At 41.6% G+C, this 21,476-nt stretch overlaps 1 protein-coding gene across 1 annotated transcript in view; it reads left to right on the top strand.

The window, feature by feature from the left end:
• The window catches only part of Bmpr2 (bone morphogenetic protein receptor type 2), a 98,443-nt gene extending 81,841 nt beyond the window's left edge, over window positions 1–16,602 (top strand). Inside the window, exons 11-13 of the mRNA XM_057758372.1 lie at window positions 3,004–3,176; window positions 6,208–7,490; window positions 9,302–16,602. Coding sequence (XP_057614355.1) covers window positions 3,004–3,176; window positions 6,208–7,490; window positions 9,302–9,552 — 1,707 coding nt within the window. The 3' untranslated portion in view covers window positions 9,553–16,602. The remainder of the gene's footprint in view (window positions 1–3,003; window positions 3,177–6,207; window positions 7,491–9,301) is intronic.
• Window positions 16,603–21,476: the final 4,874 nt, after the last annotated feature.

Raw genomic sequence — 21,476 nt, 5'->3', positions numbered from 1 at the left:
GTTTTCAGTGTTGTTCTATTGAGCATTTGCTCAGCTTCACCTTTTTTTTTTTTGGTTTTTTTTTGGGGGGGGGGGTTTGGTTTTTTTTTTTTGGTTTTTCGAGACAGGGTTTCTCTGTAGCTTTGGAGCCTCAGCTTCACCTTTTACTTTTTTTTTTTTTTTTTTTTTTTTTTGGTTTTTTTTGAGACAGGCTTTCTCTGTGGGTTTGGAGCCTGTCCTGGAACTAGCTCTTGTAGACCAGGCTGGTCTCGAACTCACAGAGATCCGCCTGCCTCTGCCTCCCAAGTGCTGGGATTAAAGGCGTGCGCCACCACCGCCTGGCTCAGCTTCACCTTTTGAGCAGCCCATTAATTTCTTACAGTATCAGTTATTTGTTCATTATATTTTTAATTCCCTGGGATGGCAGGATGGCTCATTAGGTCAAGGCCCTTGCCACCGAGCTTGATGACGTATCTCAATTCCTGGAACCCACAGAGTGCAAGGAGAGAACTGTTTTACACAGTGTTCTCTGACCACCATGACATTTGCCATTCTTCCCCCAATAAATACATTAAAAATTTTAAATTTCTACAATCCTATTTTTGTTTCTAGAAGGTTGTATTGCTTCGTATTTCCTCAGTGATCTCTTCTTAAGGTAGGAATGTAATGATGATTACTCCTGAAGGTATTTATTACATTTTTATACTTAGTACAAATTAATTTTCTTAGCTCTAATTAAAGAACATGAAGAAATTTAGTAATTTAAATCATTTTACTATATATTTTCCCATCCCACTTACAGATTGCCTCAGCAGAATAGAATATTTTCATTCATGTCAGAGAGACTAGAGATGTATCCATTCAGATAGATTGAGCTTCACCTTAGTGGTCATCTTTGTTAGTAGATTAATCTCAAAGCTGTCTTATGTTTCAGATGAGATTGAAATCTTTAAGTATATGGCTATTACAGAGCTCGTTCAGTTCATGCACACGGTTGCTTCCGAATGGCAGTTTTTGCTATGCAGACTTGGGCAGTTCCTTAAGCAGGTGAGGGGGTGAATTGTACTCTACCAGGATCCCCCAGAGCTGCCGACCTCATAGAAAATGTTTGAGATCTCTGAGAGTTTGTTATAATCAGTCGCGACCTCCTCTCCTTACCTTGTGTCGTCTCACTGCGGTGACGAAGGTCTGTTCTTCTGAAGTGTTTGTTGGCAACCCTACCATTGCGGGATATGCAACATACACAGATTTACCTGACCACTCTTTACTTCTAATTTAGATGAGGTTGCTAAGTAAGGGACTTTTAATATTTGGTTTACGTCCAACAAATCCATTTAAACTTGATATGGACGGTATAGCCAAAAGAAAAAAAACGTTTCTCTGCAGTAACAATGCAGTAACAAGAGTTAGGGAGGAAGTGTATAGTTTATTAAAGTGACTAAAGGTTTATTAATTCTTTAAAAAAGGAAGAGCTATTTTAAAAAAATGCAGTTTAGGTGGGCATAGTGGAACATTCTTTTAATTCCAGCACTGGCGTGGGGAGCAGATCTCTGTAAGTTGGAGGCCAGCTTGGTCTACAGGGTGAGTAGGCTACTTAGAGAAACCTTGTCTCGAAATAAACCAAAACAAACAAAGGTTATTGACTCTTATACTTTTTAAATTTCAAGTTGAGCAGGGCGGTGGTGGTGCACGCCTTTAATCCCAGCACTCAGGAGGCAGAGGCAGGCGGATCTCTGTGAGCCTGGTCTACAAGAGCTAGTTCCTAGACAGGAACCAAAAGCTACAGAGAAACCCTGTCTCGAAAAATCCAAAAATAAATAAATAAATAAATTTCAAGTTGAAGAACCCTTTTAACTTACAGAGCATGTCTACAACAGTGACTTTCCCTGATTTGATAGATGGATGATAGATTGATGATAGGTAGATACATACATAAATAAATAAAATTATTTTTAAGGAATTGTTTTCTTAGGCCAGGCGTGGTGACACACACCTTTATTACCAGCACTCAGGAGGCAGAGGTAGGTGGATCTCTGTGAGTTCAAGGCCAGCCTGGTCTACAGAGTGAGTTCCAGGACTCTGGGCTACAGAGAGAAACCCTGTGTGTGTGTGTGTGTGGGGGGGGTTCTTTATTCAGTTCTTCATCTGTTGTTTTCTTAGTTCTTTGGTTCACTTGAAATTTTTTGATACCTCTAATACTTGTACTTCCTTGATTTCTGTTAAGATTTTATTTTCCTGTAAATAGATAACACATTCTTGTTTCTTTGCATTCCTTTTGGTTTTTTGTTTATTTTTAGGCGGGATCTCATGTATCCCAGTCTTTTGTCTCAAAGATTTCATTCTAAGATCAAGAATATCCCTGAGAGCCGGGTGGTGGTGGCGCACGCCTTTAATCCCAGCACTCGGGAGGCAGAGGCAGGTGGATCTCTGGGAGTTCGAGGCCAGCCTGGTCAACAAGAGCTAGTTCCGGGACAGGCACCAAAGCTACAGAGAAACCCTGTCTTGAAAAACAAAAAAAAAAAAAAAAAAAAGAATATCCCTGAGATCCTGACCTTCTGCCTCTCCCTCCCAGTGCTAAAATTTCAAGTACAATACTTGGTTTCCTTTGTAATTTTTTTTTTGTTGTTTGAAATTGGACATTTGGGGCTGTAGCTTAATTAAGTCCCTGAAACCTAAAGAAATAAATAAACATTATAACAAATAATAAAATAAATACCTGGGCATAGTGACATGCTTTTTAATCCCAACACTTGAAAGGCAGAGGCAGGCGGATCTCTGAGTTCGAGGCCAGCCTGATCTACAGAGCTAGTTCCAGGACAGGCTCCATAGCTATAGAGAAACCCTGTCTTGAAAAACCCAGATAGATATGGTATGCAGAATATAAATAAATCTAAAAGAAAAAAAGAGAAAACAACCACAAAAAAAAGCCCAAAACCATACATATATATACAACCTGATTTTCTTTGACATATTCTAAATTAAAACCCCAACACAGTTGTAAACAGTATGCTCTCTGTGCTGTAGGCGGTGAGATCACTCAAGGAAACGATCGAAGACTGCTGGGACCAGGACGCGGAGGCTCGGCTCACGGCGCAGTGTGCTGAGGAGAGAATGGCTGAGCTTATGATGATATGGGAGAGAAACAAGTCTGTGAGCCCAACGGTCAACCCCATGTCTACTGCCATGCAGAATGAACGGTAAGACCCTGGGGCTCGTGGCTGTCACTTAACTGTTGGCACCGGAGGGCAAGTAAAGGACAGGAAACAAACGCTGCTAAGTCAGCCTAGTGATGTGATAGCTCCTTTTTCTTTCTGGAACTAGCTCTGTAGACCAGGCTGGCCTCGAACTCACAGAGATCCACCTGCCTCTGCCTCCCTAGTGCTGGTATTAAAGGCGTGCACCACCATCACCCACCTTTAAATTGTTTTCTTTGTAAGATTTTTTTTTTTTAGTTTATTATGTATGCGGTGTTCTGCCTGCAGGCTAGAAGAGGGCATCAGATTTCATTGCACATGGCTGTGAGCTGTGGGTGCTGGGAATTGAATTTAGGACTTCTTGAAGAGCAGCCAGCGTTCTTAACCTCTGAGCCATCTCTTCCGCCTCCCAATATCCCCAGTCTTTTTTTTTTTAGAAAAAGATTTATTTTTGTTATTTTTAATATGTGTGTGGAGGTGGAAGCAGGGATGTGCACGAGTTTGGGTGTCTGGAGCCAGAGGTGTGAGATCCCTCTGGAGCTAGGATTTTAGGCAGTTGGGAGCTATGGAGCAGTGAACTGAATTCAGGTCCTCTACAGGAAGAACACCTCCTCTTGAGCACAGAGCCTTCTCTCCAGCCTCTCTATTTCCATTCCTGTACGGAAAATACTTATGTGGTGTGAATACAAGACAGAGTCTGTAATTTCATATCTAAAGATACAGTAGAAGAAATGACTCTTTATTAGCCAGCCTGGTCTACAGAGCAAGGTCCAGGATTGCCAGAGCTACACAGAAAAACCGAAAGGGGAGGGGGAATTAGTGTACCTTACCTTTAATGTTAAAGATAAAACATTTTTATGGTTGTAAAAGTTTATAACTTGTACATGTACTTTGTGGTCTGTCTTGTGTTTATTGGTGTTTTTATTTCTTAAGCACATGTGATTCTGCCCAGGTATCTACTGCTGTTGCAGTGGACACGACTTGTGCAGTGGCTCTCCAGCAGTGCTTAAAGAGCACACTGGTACTTCTCTCTGTCCTATGAGACTATACCTTCAGATCCCAAATAAAAAGGTGTTAGGACTGGAGAGACAGCTCGGGGGTTAAGAGCACTGGCTGTTCCTGCAGAGGACGCAGGTTCCATTCCCAGCACAAACATGGCAGCTCACAACTGTCTGTAACTCATTTCCAGGGGATCTGACACCTTCACACCAATCCTCATAAAATCAAATAGAAGTGCTCTCACTTTACGCGCATTAGAGAAGTCTTCTCCATCTTCTGTTTCCGCTTCCCTATAATCTAAAGTATGCAGGTCATACATCTGTCGGTGGTCAGATGAAGGGGCTACAGAGAGGGCTCAGTTAGAGCCCTTGCTGCTCTCCCAGCAGACCCTGGTTCCCAGCTCCCAGGTGAATCACACACGAAGGCTTCTTAGTTAGGAATGCTTGGCTTGTTTCTTGCCTGCTTTTTGTATATTAAATTATCCCACCTACCTTTTTCCTCTGGGCTTTTATCTTTCTTACTTCTGAATATCTTACTTGCCTTCTTACGCTGTGGCTGGGTGGCTGTCCCGACCTCCTCCTCCTCCTCCTCGACCTCCTCCTCCTCCTCTTCCAGAGTTCTATTTATACTCTCACCGCCAGCTCCACCTGTCCTTGCTCCTGCCTCGCTATTGGCCGTTCAGCTTTGTTCCTTTGTCTTCTGCCTCATAGCTTAGCTCTACAGAAGCTTACACCAGTAGTGGCTCCTGCAGGCAGGTGTGTTCCATTGTTAGCATGTGCCTCTTAAATGAGGATGCTTTGGAAAAATGTGCATATACTATTGGACCTAGGGTTACAGGAATAAAAATAAATGTATCCCATGGTTCCTCTATTTACAAAACAACGTTACTTGTATAGGTATATAATTTATAAAAGATGTATTTGTTGATATTATAAAATTATAGGTGATATTTTTTTTTTTTTGATTTTTCGAGACAGGGTTTCTCTGTAGTTTTGGAGTCTGTCCTGGAACTAGCTCTTGTAGACCAGGCTGGTCTCGAACTCACAGAGATCCGCCTGCCTCTGCCTCCCGAGTACTGGGATAGGTGATATTTTTTAAATTAACTCTTTTATTTATTTTTTGAGGTGTTTTTATTTGTTTGTTTATTCAACACAGGGTTTCTCTGTGTGGCTCTGACTGTCCTGGAACTCACTCTGAGACCAGACTGACCTCGAACTCACAGAGATCCACCTGTCTCTGCCTCTCAAGTACCACCACTGCCCGGCTTGAGATTTTATTTTTATTTTTTGTTTATATGAGTGCCTGAATGTGTGTGCCCCGTGTTCCTGCAATGCCTGCGAAGGCCAGAAGGTGTCGCTGGGTCTCCAGGGACTGAAATTAGAGGTACTTGTGAGCTGTCATCTAGGTGCTGGGAATCAAAGATCAGCTGAGCCTCTTAACCACTGATTCATCCCTCCAGCCACTAAATTAACTCTTGTTAGCCAAAACAAAATTTGTATTCAGCAAGCCATTAACATTTATTATCTCTTAACTATGATTTAAGAGTGAAATAGGCCGGTGAGATGGCTGGGTGGGTGATGTGCTCGCTGCCAAGACGGACAGCCTGGTTTGACTCCTGAGACCTCCATGCTGGAAGAGAAGTGACTCCCACAAGTTGACCTCTGCTCTCCACACATATCCAGACACACTAAAGAAATACGTGCAGTAGGGGCTGGAGAGATGGCTCAGTGGTTAAGATCATTGCCTGCTCTTCCAAAGGTCCTGAGTTCAATTCCTGGCAACCACATGGTGGCTCACAACCATTTGTAAAGAGTTCTGGTGCCCTCTTCCGGCCTGCAGGCATACACACAGACAGAATATTGTATACATAATAAATAAATAAAATAAATATTAAAAAAATAAATATGTGCAGTAAAAGAATGCAGAGCACAAAATAAGAAGAAGTTAGACTTTGAAATCTGGTGTTTACTTGGAATAGGCAGTTCATCGTAAGTCTATGTTCCCATGGTCATTCCTTTTCTTTTCTTTCTTCAAGCAACCTGTCACATAATAGGCGTGTGCCAAAAATTGGGCCTTATCCAGATTATTCTTCTTCCTCGTATATTGAAGACTCCATACACCACACTGACAGCATTGTGAAGAATATTTCCTCTGAGCATTCAATGTCCAGCAGCACGCCTTTGACTGTAGGAGAAAAGAACCGAAACTCAATTAATTACGAACGACAGCAAGCACAAGCTCGGATCCCCAGCCCTGAAACAAGCGTCACCAGCCTGTCCACAAACACAACCACCACAAACACCACGGGCCTCACTCCGAGTACTGGCATGACCACCATCTCTGAGATACCGTACCCAGATGAAACCAATCTGCATGCCGCGAATGTTGCGCAGCCAATTGGGCCGACCCCTGTCTGCTTGCAGCTGACGGAAGAAGACCTGGAGACCAATAAGCTAGACCCAAAAGAAGTTGATAAGAACCTCAAGGAAAGCTCCGACGAGAACCTCATGGAACACTCTCTCAAGCAGTTCAGTGGGCCAGACCCCTTGAGCAGTACCAGTTCCAGCCTGCTTTATCCACTCATAAAGCTCGCAGTGGAAGTAACTGGGCAGCAGGACTTCACACAGGCTGCAAACGGCCAGGCGTGCTTAATTCCTGATGTTCCTCCCGCTCAGCTCTATCCTCTCCCTAAGCAACAGAACCTGCCTAAGAGACCCACTAGTTTGCCTTTGAACACCAAAAATTCAACAAAAGAACCCCGGCTAAAATTTGGCAACAAGCACAAATCAAACTTGAAACAGGTAGAAACTGGAGTTGCCAAGATGAATACAATCAATGCTGCAGAACCTCATGTAGTGACGGTGACTATGAATGGAGTGGCAGGGAGAAGCCACACTGTTAATTCCCATGTCGCAACAACCCAGTATGCCAATGGGACGGTGCCATCTGGCCAGGCAGCCAACATAGTGGCACAGAGGGCTCAAGACATGCTGCAGAATCAGTTTATTGGCGAGGATACTCGGCTGAATATTAATTCTAGTCCTGATGAGCATGAACCTTTACTGAGACGAGAGCAGCAAGCTGGCCATGATGAAGAGGTTCTGGACCGTTTGGTAGACAGGCGGGAACGGCCCCTCGAAGGGAGCCGAACTAATTCCAATAACAACAACAGCAATCCGTGCTCAGAACAAGATGGACTTCCACAGGGTGTTACAAGCACAGTTGCAGATCCTGGGCCATCGAAGCCCAGGAGAGCACAGAGGCCCAGTTCTCTGGATCTTTCAGCCACAAATATCCTGGATGGCAGCAGTATACAGAGTAAGTGTCCTTTAGAGTCTTTACTCTGTCACCTCCAGAGACAGAGTGACTGGGCCTCGGAAGGATTAGATTATAGTAAAGTGGGGAAATGGGCCTTTTTCCCTCCCTCCCTCCCTCCCTCCCTCCCTCCTTCTTTTTTGGTCACTGAAAATTAAAAAGCTGGTATCACAATGGTCAGAAGAATTGCCAGCTTAATCTATGTGGTTTTTGATGGCTTCTTTATGATGTGGGTCATGTACTTGTGACAGAAGAGGTTAAATCAGCACCTAGTAGGGTCAGAGCACCAGGTGGCAACATTATGCTACTTTTACTTCTATAGTATTTGTTATACATAATCATATGTTAAATCTACTTTTAGTTTTAACTTAGTAAGTCTTTATATGTATTTCGTGTTTGTTTGTTTGTTTGTTTGTTTGTTTGTGACAAGGTCTCTGTTTGTAGCCCTGGCCGCCCTGGAACTAGCTGTATAGACCAGGCCAGTCTTAAACTCACAGTGTCCTGGGATTAAAGGCCTGTGCCTCCACACCCAGTAAGTCCTAGAAGTCAAGAGAAGTCTCAGGAAGCACTGAAGTTGTTCTCAGTCCTTAAGTGCCATCTTTATTGAGGCTCACACGCAACAGATAAACTGCTGCGTGGTCCCTTGCTCTACGGGGTTACAGCCCAAGACAGGAGAGCTCACCAGGATCTCTTAGCAGTCATTACTAGGTAAAATAATTCATTTATGAACCCCAGCACTCAGGAAGCAGAGGCAGACAGACCTCAACGTTTGATGAGGGCAGCCTGGTCTACAGAGTGAGTTCAGGACAGTCAGGGCTACACAGAGAAACCCTGTGTTGAAAAGGAAAAGAAAGAAAAAGAAAAAAACAAAATCCTTGCCCCTTACTTAAGTGGTTTATATTACAAGCTAGTTGACACACCTTGCTTGCTTCTGTATCTCCGAAGCATCTTGTCAAATATGAGAACAGAGAATTATGGGGAAATGTTCGTCCCTGTAAAACCATTACATGTTAAAGGCTTTTTGAGTTTGGTCCACTTTGAGCATTTTTTGTTTTGTTTTGTCTTTGAGATAAGGACTCACTTTATAACTCATTGTGCCAAAGCCTGGACTGGAATTCAAAATATTCCTGCCTCAGCTTCCTAAGAACCTGGAATTTCAGGAGTACATCACCCACTTCATACCTAGCCCACCTTTCAGCATTAAGTCAAATGATAAGTATTTTTAGCAAGCTGGAGTCTGTACCAGAGCAAGAGGATTTGAAAATGCAACGAAAAATTTTGAATTTTCTTGCCTGGCAGTGGTGGTACACACCTTTAATCCCAGCACTTGGGAGGCAGGTGGATCTCTGTGCATTTGAGGCCAGCTTGGTCTACAGAGTGAGTTCTAGGACAGCCAGGGCTACATAGGAAACCCTGTCTCAAAAATTAAACAAACAAAATGAAAAGAATTTTGAATTTTATCAGTTCTTGTGAGATTTATTTTTTTTTAATTATGTCTCAAAAATGAGTTGGTTGAATTTTGCTTAGAAGAACATTGTCTAGCATCACATATTTCAAGAAATATCCGTTATTTGGGTCTGTAGATGCCGGCTGAGCCTATGCTTGACATTGTTAGAGTCTTGTATAGCTCAGGCTGGGCTCTGTAATAGCTGTGGAGACAAGGATAGTGTTGAGCTTCTGGTCCTCCTGCTTCCCCTCCCACAGCACCAGCAGGGTTTCAGTGGTCCTGGGACCAGGCTACATTGTATCCAGCCAGCCCCTGTACTTCTAAACCTGCCCTTTCATACAGCTCATCTCTGTGCTTTTGTTTTCAGTAGGTGAGTCCACACAGGATGGCAAATCAGGATCAGGGGAAAAGATCAAGAAACGCGTGAAAACTCCGTACTCCCTTAAGCGGTGGCGTCCCTCCACGTGGGTCGTCTCCACTGAACCCCTGGACTGTGAGGTCAACAACAATGGGAGTGACCGAGCAGTCCATTCTAAATCTAGCACTGCTGTGTACCTCGCAGAAGGAGGCACTGCCACCACCATGGTGTCTAAGGATATAGGGATGAATTGTCTGTGAGATGTTTCCAATCTTATGGAGTGAAATTATTTTTTTGCATCATTTAAACATGCAGAAGACATTTAAAAAACAAACTGCTTTAACCTCCTGTCAGCACCCCTTCCCACCCCTGCAACAGGACTTGCTTTAAATAGATTTCAGCTATGCAGAAAATTTTAGCTCATGCTTCCATATTTTTTAATTTTGTTTTTTAAGTTTTGCACTTTTATTTAGTCTTGCTAAAGTTATATTTGTCTGTTATGACCACATTATGTGTGTGCGTATCAAAAGTGGTCTCAAAATATTTTTTTAAGAAAAACAAAACCAGTGTATTGCTGATAATCAGTTTGGACCATTTCTAAAGGTCACTAAAGCAGAAGCAGATGGAGACGGGCCCGACTGCAGTGGTGTCCCAGGCACAAGCTCGTTCGTGTGTCATCTGTTGAACATTCTTCTCTTGTGTTTTATTTGAATGTGCAATAGTCTTCAGACCACAAAGAAGCTTTCTTACCAGCTCTCCCCTAGCAGGGCACACATTCTTCCACTGTTGAAACTTGTCCCCCGTTCTTCGATAAGATGAACATTTTCTGGCTTCCTCCTTAGGGAGAATGCATAGACACTGTTCCAAGGGCTCCAAAAAGGACTTACCAAAACCTTTCTTGAAATGCCTTTGTCTTTTAGCCTTCCAAATGCTAAGTGTTTCCTTCCAGGCATTTTAATAGGCATATTTGGTTCTGATTTTGGAAGTTCATAAGAGAGCATAGAACAAAAGAAAGCAAATACTAGCCATTTCCATTTTATTTTTTCTATGTATGTTCATGTTCCATATTCATTTATTTAATAAATACTTTTTATCAGAAAATTTATAGAGCTAAACTTACGTGGAATTTTTAAGTAAGTAGATGGGCAAGGTGATGTAGTGTAGGAACTTTGGTTTTTCTGACCATCACAAATTAAATTACATTTCCTATTTATAACCTCAGAAAAACTCATAGTTTTGAATTTATAATGTCTTTTATTGTTTCCCAGCAAAGCGTGACAGCTTTATGTGAAAACGATTCTTCTTCCCATGACCTAAAACACTGTGTGGAAAGCTCAGTCAGCCAGCATGCCCAGTCCCGTGGAAGAAAGGCTTGCTGCCAGACTTAGGACTATTGAGACAGCTAAGATTTGCCCTCTTTCTTTCGCTAACTTTCTTTGCTAATCCTGTTTTCATGATTTCTCCCTTTGCCAATTTCACATGATCCTCGACTTTGAGCAGTGTTGTGGCAGAGACTGCCTTCTGGTGACAGCGTACGGTGAGGTCACAGTCGCGCTCTCTCGCCACTTCCCCTTTTGTCACGAGTGATCCGTAAACCAGGCTCTGTCTTTTAATAAAGCACTTTCTGTCAGATACGGATTTTCCCTAAACATTGTTTCCCGCCAGTTTGCAAACAAATGGTTCTCATGTTTTCAGATGCTCAGAATTCTTATTATGCGTTATCTGACTGAGTTTTAATTTTTTGCAGGGGGAGGTAAAAAAGTTAAGTGTAAGTCTCCAAATTCCTGATCTCAGTTCTCGTGTCCTGAACACTATTTTCTCATTTGAAATCCTCTACCCTCACGATTTAACTAAAGAAAGACAGCCCCCTTTCCCAGTACACTGTCCACAGCACTTGTGACTTACTTGTAGGAGCCTTCTTTGACTTGCCATCTGCTGCGCTTCTTTGATGTGACAACATTTAAAACATTTATTCAGCTGGGCTGCTGACTGGAGTCTCAGTCCTTGGATTAAGATGGTCTTATTCTCCCGGGACTCCTTTCTCCCCTTTGTGCTTTCTTGGCCCCTCTTCTGGGTCAGATTTGTCTTGTTTTGGGTTGGGTTTTTTTCATGACAGAGCTTCTCTGTGTAGCTCTGGCTGTCCTGGAACTCACTCTGTAGACCAGGCTGGCTTTGAACTCAGATTCTTAATATAGATTTTGTCTTCTGACATCAGTTTATTTCAGATAGTGACCATTTTTTTTAATCTATGTAACAAATAACTTTTGTCTTTTACTTCCTTGTCTGTCCAAATGTCTTTCAGATGCATTTCAGGATTTTTGTTTTTTCAGTTGTTGGACAACTTTAAATCAAAATAAATCATATTCCTTCTATCTCTAACTGAAGCACTGAGAATAAATGACCCCTGGAGGTCCAGCTGGTCTTTTTCTGTCAGAAAACTGCCTTACATCCTAATAGTTTGTGTTGAGGCCAATCACTTGTGAATTTCCCAACAGTCTTCAATGGCTAATACATTTATGAAATGCTTTAAAAAGTAATATGCCAGGTTAAAAGAAAAAGGGTATCGTTTCCAATCTCGTGCAGATATGTTTAAAACAAATAATTCCTTTCAATGACACATGGTAAGTGCTTGAAAACGAGGAATAGTAGAAAGCATAGGTCCTTTTAATAAGTTTTGGAATTTATAATACAGAGCACTCAAAAATCCCTTTAATCACTTAAATTACTTGTTCACTTTATTTATCTGATTCTTGAAGCTGAAACTGAATTTACCACAAGATTTCACATAAAAATTAATGTTGGGCCTTTTGATTAAAAGTCATTCAGTTCAAAAATATTTGCCTGAACCAGTATTATAATCTTTAAAGAATCATAATAGGACATTTTCTTTTAAAAATGCCATTTGTGGGGCTGGAGAAGCAGCAAGGCAGCTAACAGTGGTTTCTGCTTTTCTGAGGACCCAGGTTGAACTCACAGCAGCCCCATGGCTGGTCACAGCCTCCTGACGTGCACATAACTAAAAAATATAAAAATCAATCCTAAAGTCCTAACTGTATACCAAAAGTAAGTAATGGAAAGAACTTGATTTGAATCATGTATAGAATAAAGTGATTTAAATAAAAACCCTGAAACATTTAATGTATAATTTAAAACCACTGTGAACACCGTGAAAGGCCATACTCTGAAAACTGGCGTCTAAATGCACTATATTTTCATCTTCACAGCAACCGTATTTTAATTAATTTTCATATTTTACGAACAAGGAAACATTAAGAGATGATAGCTAATTTGTCCAAGTTTACCTAAGGTGAAATCCCAGGTCCGTTTCTACACAGCTCTTTCATCCACTCACAGTCTACATCCTTCATGGACAGATGTGTGATACACTGACATTTTTACTCCAGCAGACTTGCAGCTTGTATATAAGCCATGCCAGATAACTTACTGGTTTGAGAAGTTAGGTAGTCACTATTGCTTAAGAGACAGTTACTAATTCAGTACAAAATTCAGCCTATACCCTAAAATCACGTCACTTTTCTTCTGATACATTGCAGAACTGAAGGCAAAGTCAACTTTAAGAGAAAGGTGAAGGAAGCTGAGGGAACAGAGATCCTAAAGTGATCCCGTATTAGATTTGGAAAAAAGTTTGATATAAATTTTCAGTCTTCTCAACCCTTTGACCCCATCTGTAAAATTTCGGCTTTAGCAATGTTAGAAAAAAATGTTAAGTCAGAGACCCAAATAAGATGTATATGATGTAGAAAAACACAAAATTAATACCCTTTATTATTATTGTTGTTAATGTTTTGCTTTTTCAAGACAGGATTTCTCTGTAGCTTTGGAGCCTGTCCAGAACTAGCTCTTGTAGACCAGGCTGACCTCGAACTCACAGAGATCCTCCTGCCTCCGCCTCCCGAGTGCTGGGATTAAAGGCGTGCCCGGTTGCTAATACCCATTTTTATAAAACAGGTTGTCATAGCTTCATTACACGTATGTATTTGTTCCAGAAACTGTATGTTGGTTCTGAATGGGAAAATAGAGAAGGGGCACTCAAATAGTCAGTCAGTGGGAATTATCACAAATTTTGACAAATATTTTTATTTAAAATATTTCCAAGCTTGATTTCTGAATCCCAAAGGAATACCTGATAGGCTGCAACTGTTAAATTGCACATTTAGTCTCTATTAACAAGTCATTTAAAATGAAAAAATTCAATAAACGTTTCTTGTTTCCATATTTATGAACATGAATATTTCAATGCGAGACCCTTACTAGTATTTCATATTGTATTTTATTTTATATCATATTTGTAAAGCCTATGTTGAACTTAGTACCTGTCATGTGTATGTTATTACATGACTATCCACAGATTTTTAAAAAATATATATATAATTACTTTATATCCTTAATTCCTTAAAAGATAGATTCTTCACGCATGCTAGCTGATGTTCTAGACCTGCGATTTCAGGAAGTATGTGACACTCAGAGACCCCAGGAATCTTTTTTTAAGCTATGATAACTTTCAATATTCACACCCTTGACTAACAGCGGGGTGTGGTGGTTTTTGTTTTCCAGAAGACAAAGTTGCATTTTAACCTTTTTGTTTAGATTATGAACTATGCAAACTTTGTCCACAAACTACCTTACATGATCCCTTCCTAACCGTGTTGATTGATTATGTCAGGCTGGCTGATTACGTCCTGGGCAGGCCTCCCCCTGTGTCAGGAGAGTTTTCTTCATACCTGATCTGTCTCTCACATGTGATTTGTGTGTTCCTCATACTTCACAGGGAAAAGAGAAGGTCGTCCTCTCTGTTGCTCTTAGTCAGCTTCGGGCTTCTCGGCTAACCCTGTTCATCAGATAAAATTGCCCCAGTTCCTTTAGGTCTTTTCTCCTCATCTATTTTAATGACTTTATTTATATTTAAAAGCACATAAAATTCTATGTTATATTCAAGTGAATTGCTCCAGTTAATTTATAGCACAGCAGTTTTGATAGGGTTCAGAGTACAGATGTTGCCATTTGACATTGAATTAAATCATCATACCACCCAAAATTCAGCACTTAATTTTGTAGTAGCTACATTTTCTATTAAAGTGTATGTTATGATTTTATATCTGGATAGAGCTAAAAAGCCATGCATATAAGCATTTGTAATTGTGTATCATTTTTACTAAACTCGCACCATGTCACAGGGAGTTTTAGTATTACGATTGAGCCACAACAAATACTGTACATTTTTCTTCATATCAAATACTGTATTAAACACTAAATGCAAAATTAATTTTCAAAAGTAGACCCTACAGAAATCAGGTATTATCCATGCGTATTTTTGTATTTTTGTAGACCACTTTTGAAATGCTTACCATTGTTTTTGCAGCATAGAGTGGATGGACTGAGACAATTTTATTTAACTTTCAAGTAGTTAAAGTTGGGTGTTTGCATAGAGTAAATCTTCAAATTTTATCTCATGGCATATAGATTTGCAAGTAAATATTCAAGAGGCTATACTATACGTTAAAATTATGCCCCAAATAAATCTATTGAATCTTCTGTAGAATTCCAATTTTATCACCACTATGGTGTTTGAGGTGTTTCTAATGAACGCTGTAAGCACACACGTTCATTTGTAAAATTTAGTTTGGAGCCCACATTAAAATCTGGAGCAGAAGGAATCTTTAGAAATAAATTGCTTCATTAGGATGTCCAGTTTGTATTTTAAAGACAATTGACTGTACTTGAAATTACAACTTAACTGTTTCTTTTTTTTAAAAGACTCCATTTTATTCGTGTTTTAAATTTCAGAAACATCTCATGGTTTGAATCACCTTTAGACATAGTATTACCTAAAACCTCAGGGCGCCTTCCGTCTGTTTGTACACGGACACCGTCACCTGATAGCAAACAAGCAGTTAGGTCTAGCTGGATATTTAAAAGTGTTTGTTGCATAGTAATGTGTCATCATATTATTTGACTTAATTCACATCAACATAATATTTTATTTCATTAATCGTAAAAACTTGCCCAGTTCTGTAATTACTGAATAGAAGGAATGACTCAACCAATTGGCCACATGGTTTGGCGGATTTAAGCCTTGGAGTTAAAGCACTGGCTTAAACACGCTCTGTTCTTGGTTCCGTGGTTACATGTGATGGAGCCAGTGTTTCGTTTTGGTTTGTGGTTGGTTTTTTTTTTTTATAAGAGAGCTTAGGAAAAGTAATTCTGAGATAGAGTTTTCTTAAGAGATAATTAGCATTATAAAACTTTCTTCTGAAAGTGAGGTCATGACCGCAGCTGTAGTGATGGCTTTGAGAAGGTGATCTATGGCAACCGGTTTTCACACTGGCAGAGCCAAACAATTTTTCTTTAAGTCAGACAAACGTAAGCTCTAATTGGTCTGCTGTCTGTTTAAATCTTAGCAGTGGAGTTGTTTGTAATCAATCTCTTGTCTCGGGCTCCCTGCCTTGTTTGTTATCAGTCTTAAGTATATAAAAGAAACACTTGTAAAGATGTATAAGAGTAAGAAAACTAATGACTAAAAAATGCAATTCAGAGCAATTAGGTTTCAATTCAATATTGAGTTGCTGACTTCTGTGGCTTTTTTTCTTTCCTGGTAACATTTATTTATTTAAGCAACGTTGTATGTTATGTCTCCATATCTATAGAGATTGTATTGTATAAGTGTTTGTGTAAGCTGGAATCATCCTGAATTTTCTGTTGCTAAGTTTTCAAGTGAATTTCATGGATAACTGTAAAATACAGTAACTCTTAGGTTGTTATAGCTGAAACGTGGAGATTTGTGGCTGCCGTGTTTTTTCTGAACGGACAGGAGAAACATCAGCTGCCAAGTATTCACTTCTGGGGAGGCTGGCAAGGTCGGCTCCTCCTCCGAACCCTCTTTCTCTTGTTAACGGGTATCTTCTGTTGGTGTATTCTGTTCTTACATTACAATAGAAAATCGTGTGTGAGTTTATGAATAACTACTTTCAGTTATTTTGCTTTTGTATAAGCCATCTGAGACCTTGCTATGCTGTAAAAGTTGTGTTTGATGGAGCAGTGTGAGTATGAATTAAAGCAGATCACTTTCTTTTGTATTATCTATGGATGCCACTATGAACGCTGACATTAAGCCACTAAAGAGTTTTCTATGAATAAGTGTAAGTAAATGCTTTGATATATATAAACCTAAATAAAAAGATTGTATTGAGACAGAGACATTGGCAAAGGAAGTTTTAAGGCAGTTCTTTAGGTTTAAAAAGGCTTGCTGTAAAATGGTGCATCATTCCATTTATTAAAGATCATATTAATGACATTAAGTGTATTTTTAAAAAGATCTATTTATTTTGTGTTCATCGGTGTTTTGCCTGTGCGTATGTCTGTGCTACGGTGGGGATCCCCTGGAACTGGGGGTTGTACTTGTTTGTGAGCCACATGTGGGTGCCGGGAATCGAACCCGATCCTCTGGAAGAGCAGCCACCTCTCCAGCCCCATGAGTGTGTTTTCTTATCTCATGCAGTCTGCAGAAACTGCCGTTACTAACGTGATATCGTAGAGACTTTTCAGTAGAGTCGGTAACTGCTCTACGTGACTCTGTGTGATACAGAACGTCAGCTGCAGTTAGAACCACAGTGCTGCTTTCCAGATGCTCGCATACGCCAGGCACCGTCTTATTTATTTATGTACAAATACCTGTTCCCTCTCTTGTAAAAAAACAGAAGTTCCGAAAATTCCTTCAAGCTCAGAGCTGGTAAGTGGTGAGCAGGAACCCAGTGATCCTTTGTTTTTGTTGTTGTTGGTTCCCCCCACCACCCCCGAGGCAGGAGGATGCGCAGTGCTTACTGATCAACCATTTGAGCCCAGCCAATGAGTTTCAGGTTCAGTGGGAGACCTAGTCTCAAAAATTAAGAAGCAAATTAAGAAGACTCCTTCCTGATGCCAGGCGGTGGTGGCTCAGCACTCTGGAGGCAGAGGCAGGCAGATCTCTTGAGTTTGAGGCCAACCTGATCTACAGAGCGAGTTCCAGGACAGGCTCCAAAAGCTACATAGAGAAACTTCTCAAAAAAAAAAAAAAAGACTCTTAGCATTGACCTCTGACTTCGACGCACACACACCACAGCGAAAAGTAGGATTGAGACGTTAAACAGAAGTACAAAGTGAGAGAGGAGAGGGGGATGATAGGCAGGGATGCAAGTCTGGACTCTGGGAGTCAGAGAAAATGTAACCAGCAGGTTTCAAAGCACCCAGCCCTCTTGGAGGATGAAGAGTGGCTGGGCTAAGGGGGTTTGTGAATCAAGTCATGCAGACCAGCACCTGGGAGAGATGACGAGAACCTACACCAAGGTGAGTTGGTGGAAGCGGGCCAGTAGCAGACCATATCAGAGTTACCGAGATCAGAAGGACCCAGCGTCTGGGTCCCGGTCAGGCATGGAAATGAATGTCTCCCATGGGGGCAAGAAAAATCTCAGCGTGTTCAGATGACAGAGAGGTTACCTTTAGGAGTTCTGATATATCCTGTTATTAAATCAAATGTTCAAATTTGGGACTCCAAACACATATGTAGTCATTGTCCACGTATTATTTCTGTAGAAATGTTTCAAGAACAGGGCTTTCCTGAGCAAGACATATGGAAAGTCGATTTGTTTTGAGAAGGTCCATTTTTAGATGAACGCCTTGATAGGTCAGCTTATTACACGTAGTATGTCAAGGCCTTTGGGGGGGCGGGAACTCTAGTCTCGCCTTTTAAAATAAGGAATGGCCTTAAATTGGGGATGTGGGCACATGACAACAACCTCACCATTCAGGATGCTGAAATAGGACTGTCAAAGCCAGGCGGTGGTGGCACACGCCTTTAATCACTTGGGAGAGACAGTCGGATCTCTGTGAGTCTGAGGCCATCTTGGTCTACAGAGACAGGGCTACACAGAAACCCTGTCTTGAAAATCCAAAAAATAAAATAAAGGCCAGCAGCCAAAGATACATGGTAAAATTGTTTCAAAAAATTAAAGAAGTGAGCTGACCATACAAAGCTGGTAACCTGCGTTCGACCCTCAAAGAACTGACTCTGAAGTTATCCTTGGATGCACCCATGCATAGCCTGGCATGCCCACCACTACTACGACATACACTTCTTTTTTTAACCCAAAGTGGGTCGGAGCACCTTAAAAAGCACAGCAAGGCTTGGCAGAGGTGACGCCACAGACACGCGCTTTGTGTGCAGGAGGCCAAAGAGAAACAGGCAAAGACAGAGTTGTCAGGAAGTGGAGATGGTGTCACGCAGCTTTCCTTCCTCGCCTTGGACTCTTCCTTCCCTCCTGTCTTAACTGGGAAGGGAAAACTCTATCCAAGGAAACAAACAGCCTTCGTTTCTATGCTTGTGGGTTCATCTGTATATTTTATTGTGATAAACAGAAAAAAGTGACGTTTTTCTTTATTACCAACTTTTCCATAGCATTTAAATATCGATCCTTTATGTATGGTGTCATGGAAAATAAGCTTCAATTCCTAAGGGGAAAAATATTTAAGGAAGTCATGCAGAACTTCAGGGCTTTTAATGTTCTATTTTTCAGTAAGTGACTATTAAGCTGGCTTACCCCTGACACTTGGCGGCTCCCTCTGTACTTTACTTTTCTCATCCTGTGTCCAAACACCGGGGAAAAAAGCAATGTGGAGGAGGGCCTGTTTATTTTGGCTCACAGTTTCTGATAGAAGAGTCATGGCAGCGAGACCAGTTCCTGTCCCTTGTAGTGAGTTTCTGGCAGTGCTTGCTCACACCTTTGCAGAATGGAAGCAGAGATGTGGTCGGAAGGGGGATGGGCTGTACCCATAAGGTCTCCCACCAGTAACCCACTTTCTGCACGCAAATGTTGGAACACTTGGGCCACTAGGGGACAATTTGCATCCAAACTGTATTACCCCTTAAGAGTCATTCGGGGGCTGGAGAGAGCTCAGCAGTTAACACTGGCCACCCTTCCAGAGGACCTGGGTTTGATTCCCAGCACACACACGGCAGCTCACAACCATCTGTAGCTGCAGGTCCAGGGGATTGAACACACTCTTTGAGGACTGCATGTGTGTGGTATGCACATGGACATGCAGGCAAAGCAGCCACACACATAAAAATAAGTTGGGTTTTTTTTTTTAAGTTGTATCTTTCCACTTTTAGAAAAGTAGTTTTGAAAGAACGGCTGTGGCGGCTACAGGCCTATAATCCTAACACTTGGGAGGCTGAAGTAGGGGGATAGCAAGTTTAGGATAACCTGGAAAATTTAGCAAGAGATTTGCTCTCTTAACACCAGATTGAAGCTCAAAGGTCAAGATTCACTTCAGGAATGATGAATTGGCTGTAGTATCAGCACAGGTGATGTCTGTAGGGTGGTAGGCGGCCTCACCTGTCACCAGCTTGTGAAGAGGAAAAGGCGGGACGGTACCTTTGAGCATCTGGGTGGCTGTGGACATGTCTTCCTGCACAGCCTGTGTGAGTATGTGCCGGCAGAAATGTTTATTTTCTTGAAATGCTACTTTAGCAAAACTACTATGTCTGCAGTATCAATAAAAACGATACAAGATATATAAAAACGTTTATAAAGGGCTAAAATGGGATGATAGACTGCTTACCTAGAATTATGAATTTCCGGGTTCCCCCTCCCTAGTATTGAGTATACGAGGGTAATGGAGATGGTGAGGAGGTGGGGGTGATTAAAAAAAAGATTTTTTTTTTGTCTATCTTTTTAACTCTTTTTAAAGTTTTTGTTTTTTAAGACAGGGTTTCTCTGTGTAGCTCTGAATTATATACATACATGCACATGGAAGTCAGCCATAGGTCTTAGGTCTTCTGAGTTTCTCAGAAGCAACTTGACTGCACGCCATCTGTGAGATAGGCTGCAGGATGTGTGCATGTGGAGTTAAGCTGGGCAGAACGAAGAACACGGGGCGGGGAACGTGCTGCTGTGGTGTGTGACTGCACCACCCACGGGGCGGGGAAAGTGCGGCTGTGGTGTGTGGCTGCACCGCCGTCAGCCTCCATTCAGAAGAATGTGTTTTCAGGTATTTTACACTTCACTGTTGCCATTCTTGCTTTTGCTCATCACATTTAGTAAAATGAGAAATCATGAGGCTCTTCAGTTTGACGAGGAAATTTTGTCAACCTTGATGACAGAGGTCAATTGCAATTTTACCATCAGGTCAACACCCCGCCATGATCTACAGGACCAGATATCACCACTCCTGAGAGAATTCATTCAAGCCGCAGTTACCGCCAGGAGATGGTAATGAGCCAGAAGCAGCGCGTCCTTGTACCGTACCACCTGGCCCCTAGGTAGCGCTCTGAGTTCGTGTTCTAATTGCTGGATCGGTTTTTTTGTTGTTGTTGTTTTTCCTGGATCGGGATTTTTTTTTTCCTTTCAAAGACCTTGTCAAATTACGCTTGTAATGTTTTCTTTGTGTATGGGGGGGGTCCAAAACAGGGGTTTCTTCCTTTGTTCCTAGCTGTCCTGGAACCAGCTCTGTAGACCAGTCTGGCCTCGAACTCACAAAGATCCGCCTGCCTCTGCCTCCCGAGTGCTGGGATTAAAGGCATGTGCCACCACTGCCCAGCAAACCAAGACCCTTTAAGTGACAGAGTCAGCTGTCTCCATTTGTGCCTGGCTCAGCAAACAGTGACCTCTGACCCATAAAGGAGGCTTCCCAAGAGGTTTACAAGGAAATGTTTCCTATTTCCCAACCCAAGGCCGCTTGAAGAATTCAGAGCTGGGACAGAATTCTTTTAGAATTTCAGCAAATCATGTTTGTTCTAGAATCCTCCCCTTAATTACATTTGATTTTCTGTGTCATTTACACATGTGACAATTAAGACCGATACTTTTGTGTCTGCTCTCTAGGAAGACAGCAGTGTGGTGAGCACAGGGCAGACCGGCAGCTGTGTTCTGTTTGGTCTACAAAACATTTGAAAAGTGTTGTTATGCGAATACCTCCTACGTAGGACCCGGACTTTCCCCAGAACAAGTAATCTTGAGTTACACTCTACAAGATTTATTCACTTATGTTACTTCCAAGTCTTTGTAAGCTTTAGTTTGTACCTGCTCCAAGAACCTTTATTCCAGACAAAACACGAATACAAAGTCCGGAGGAAATGCTTGGCATTTTAAGTGCACTGGGGAGGAGAGCCAGCCACCCACTTAGAAGCAGG

Source organism: Chionomys nivalis, chromosome 26 (genome assembly GCF_950005125.1).
Source record: "Chionomys nivalis chromosome 26, mChiNiv1.1, whole genome shotgun sequence".
NCBI lineage: Eukaryota > Metazoa > Chordata > Mammalia > Rodentia > Cricetidae > Chionomys > Chionomys nivalis.
The sequence above is the reverse complement of the archived record's forward strand: the minus strand, read 5'-3'. Positions and strand labels throughout refer to the sequence as shown.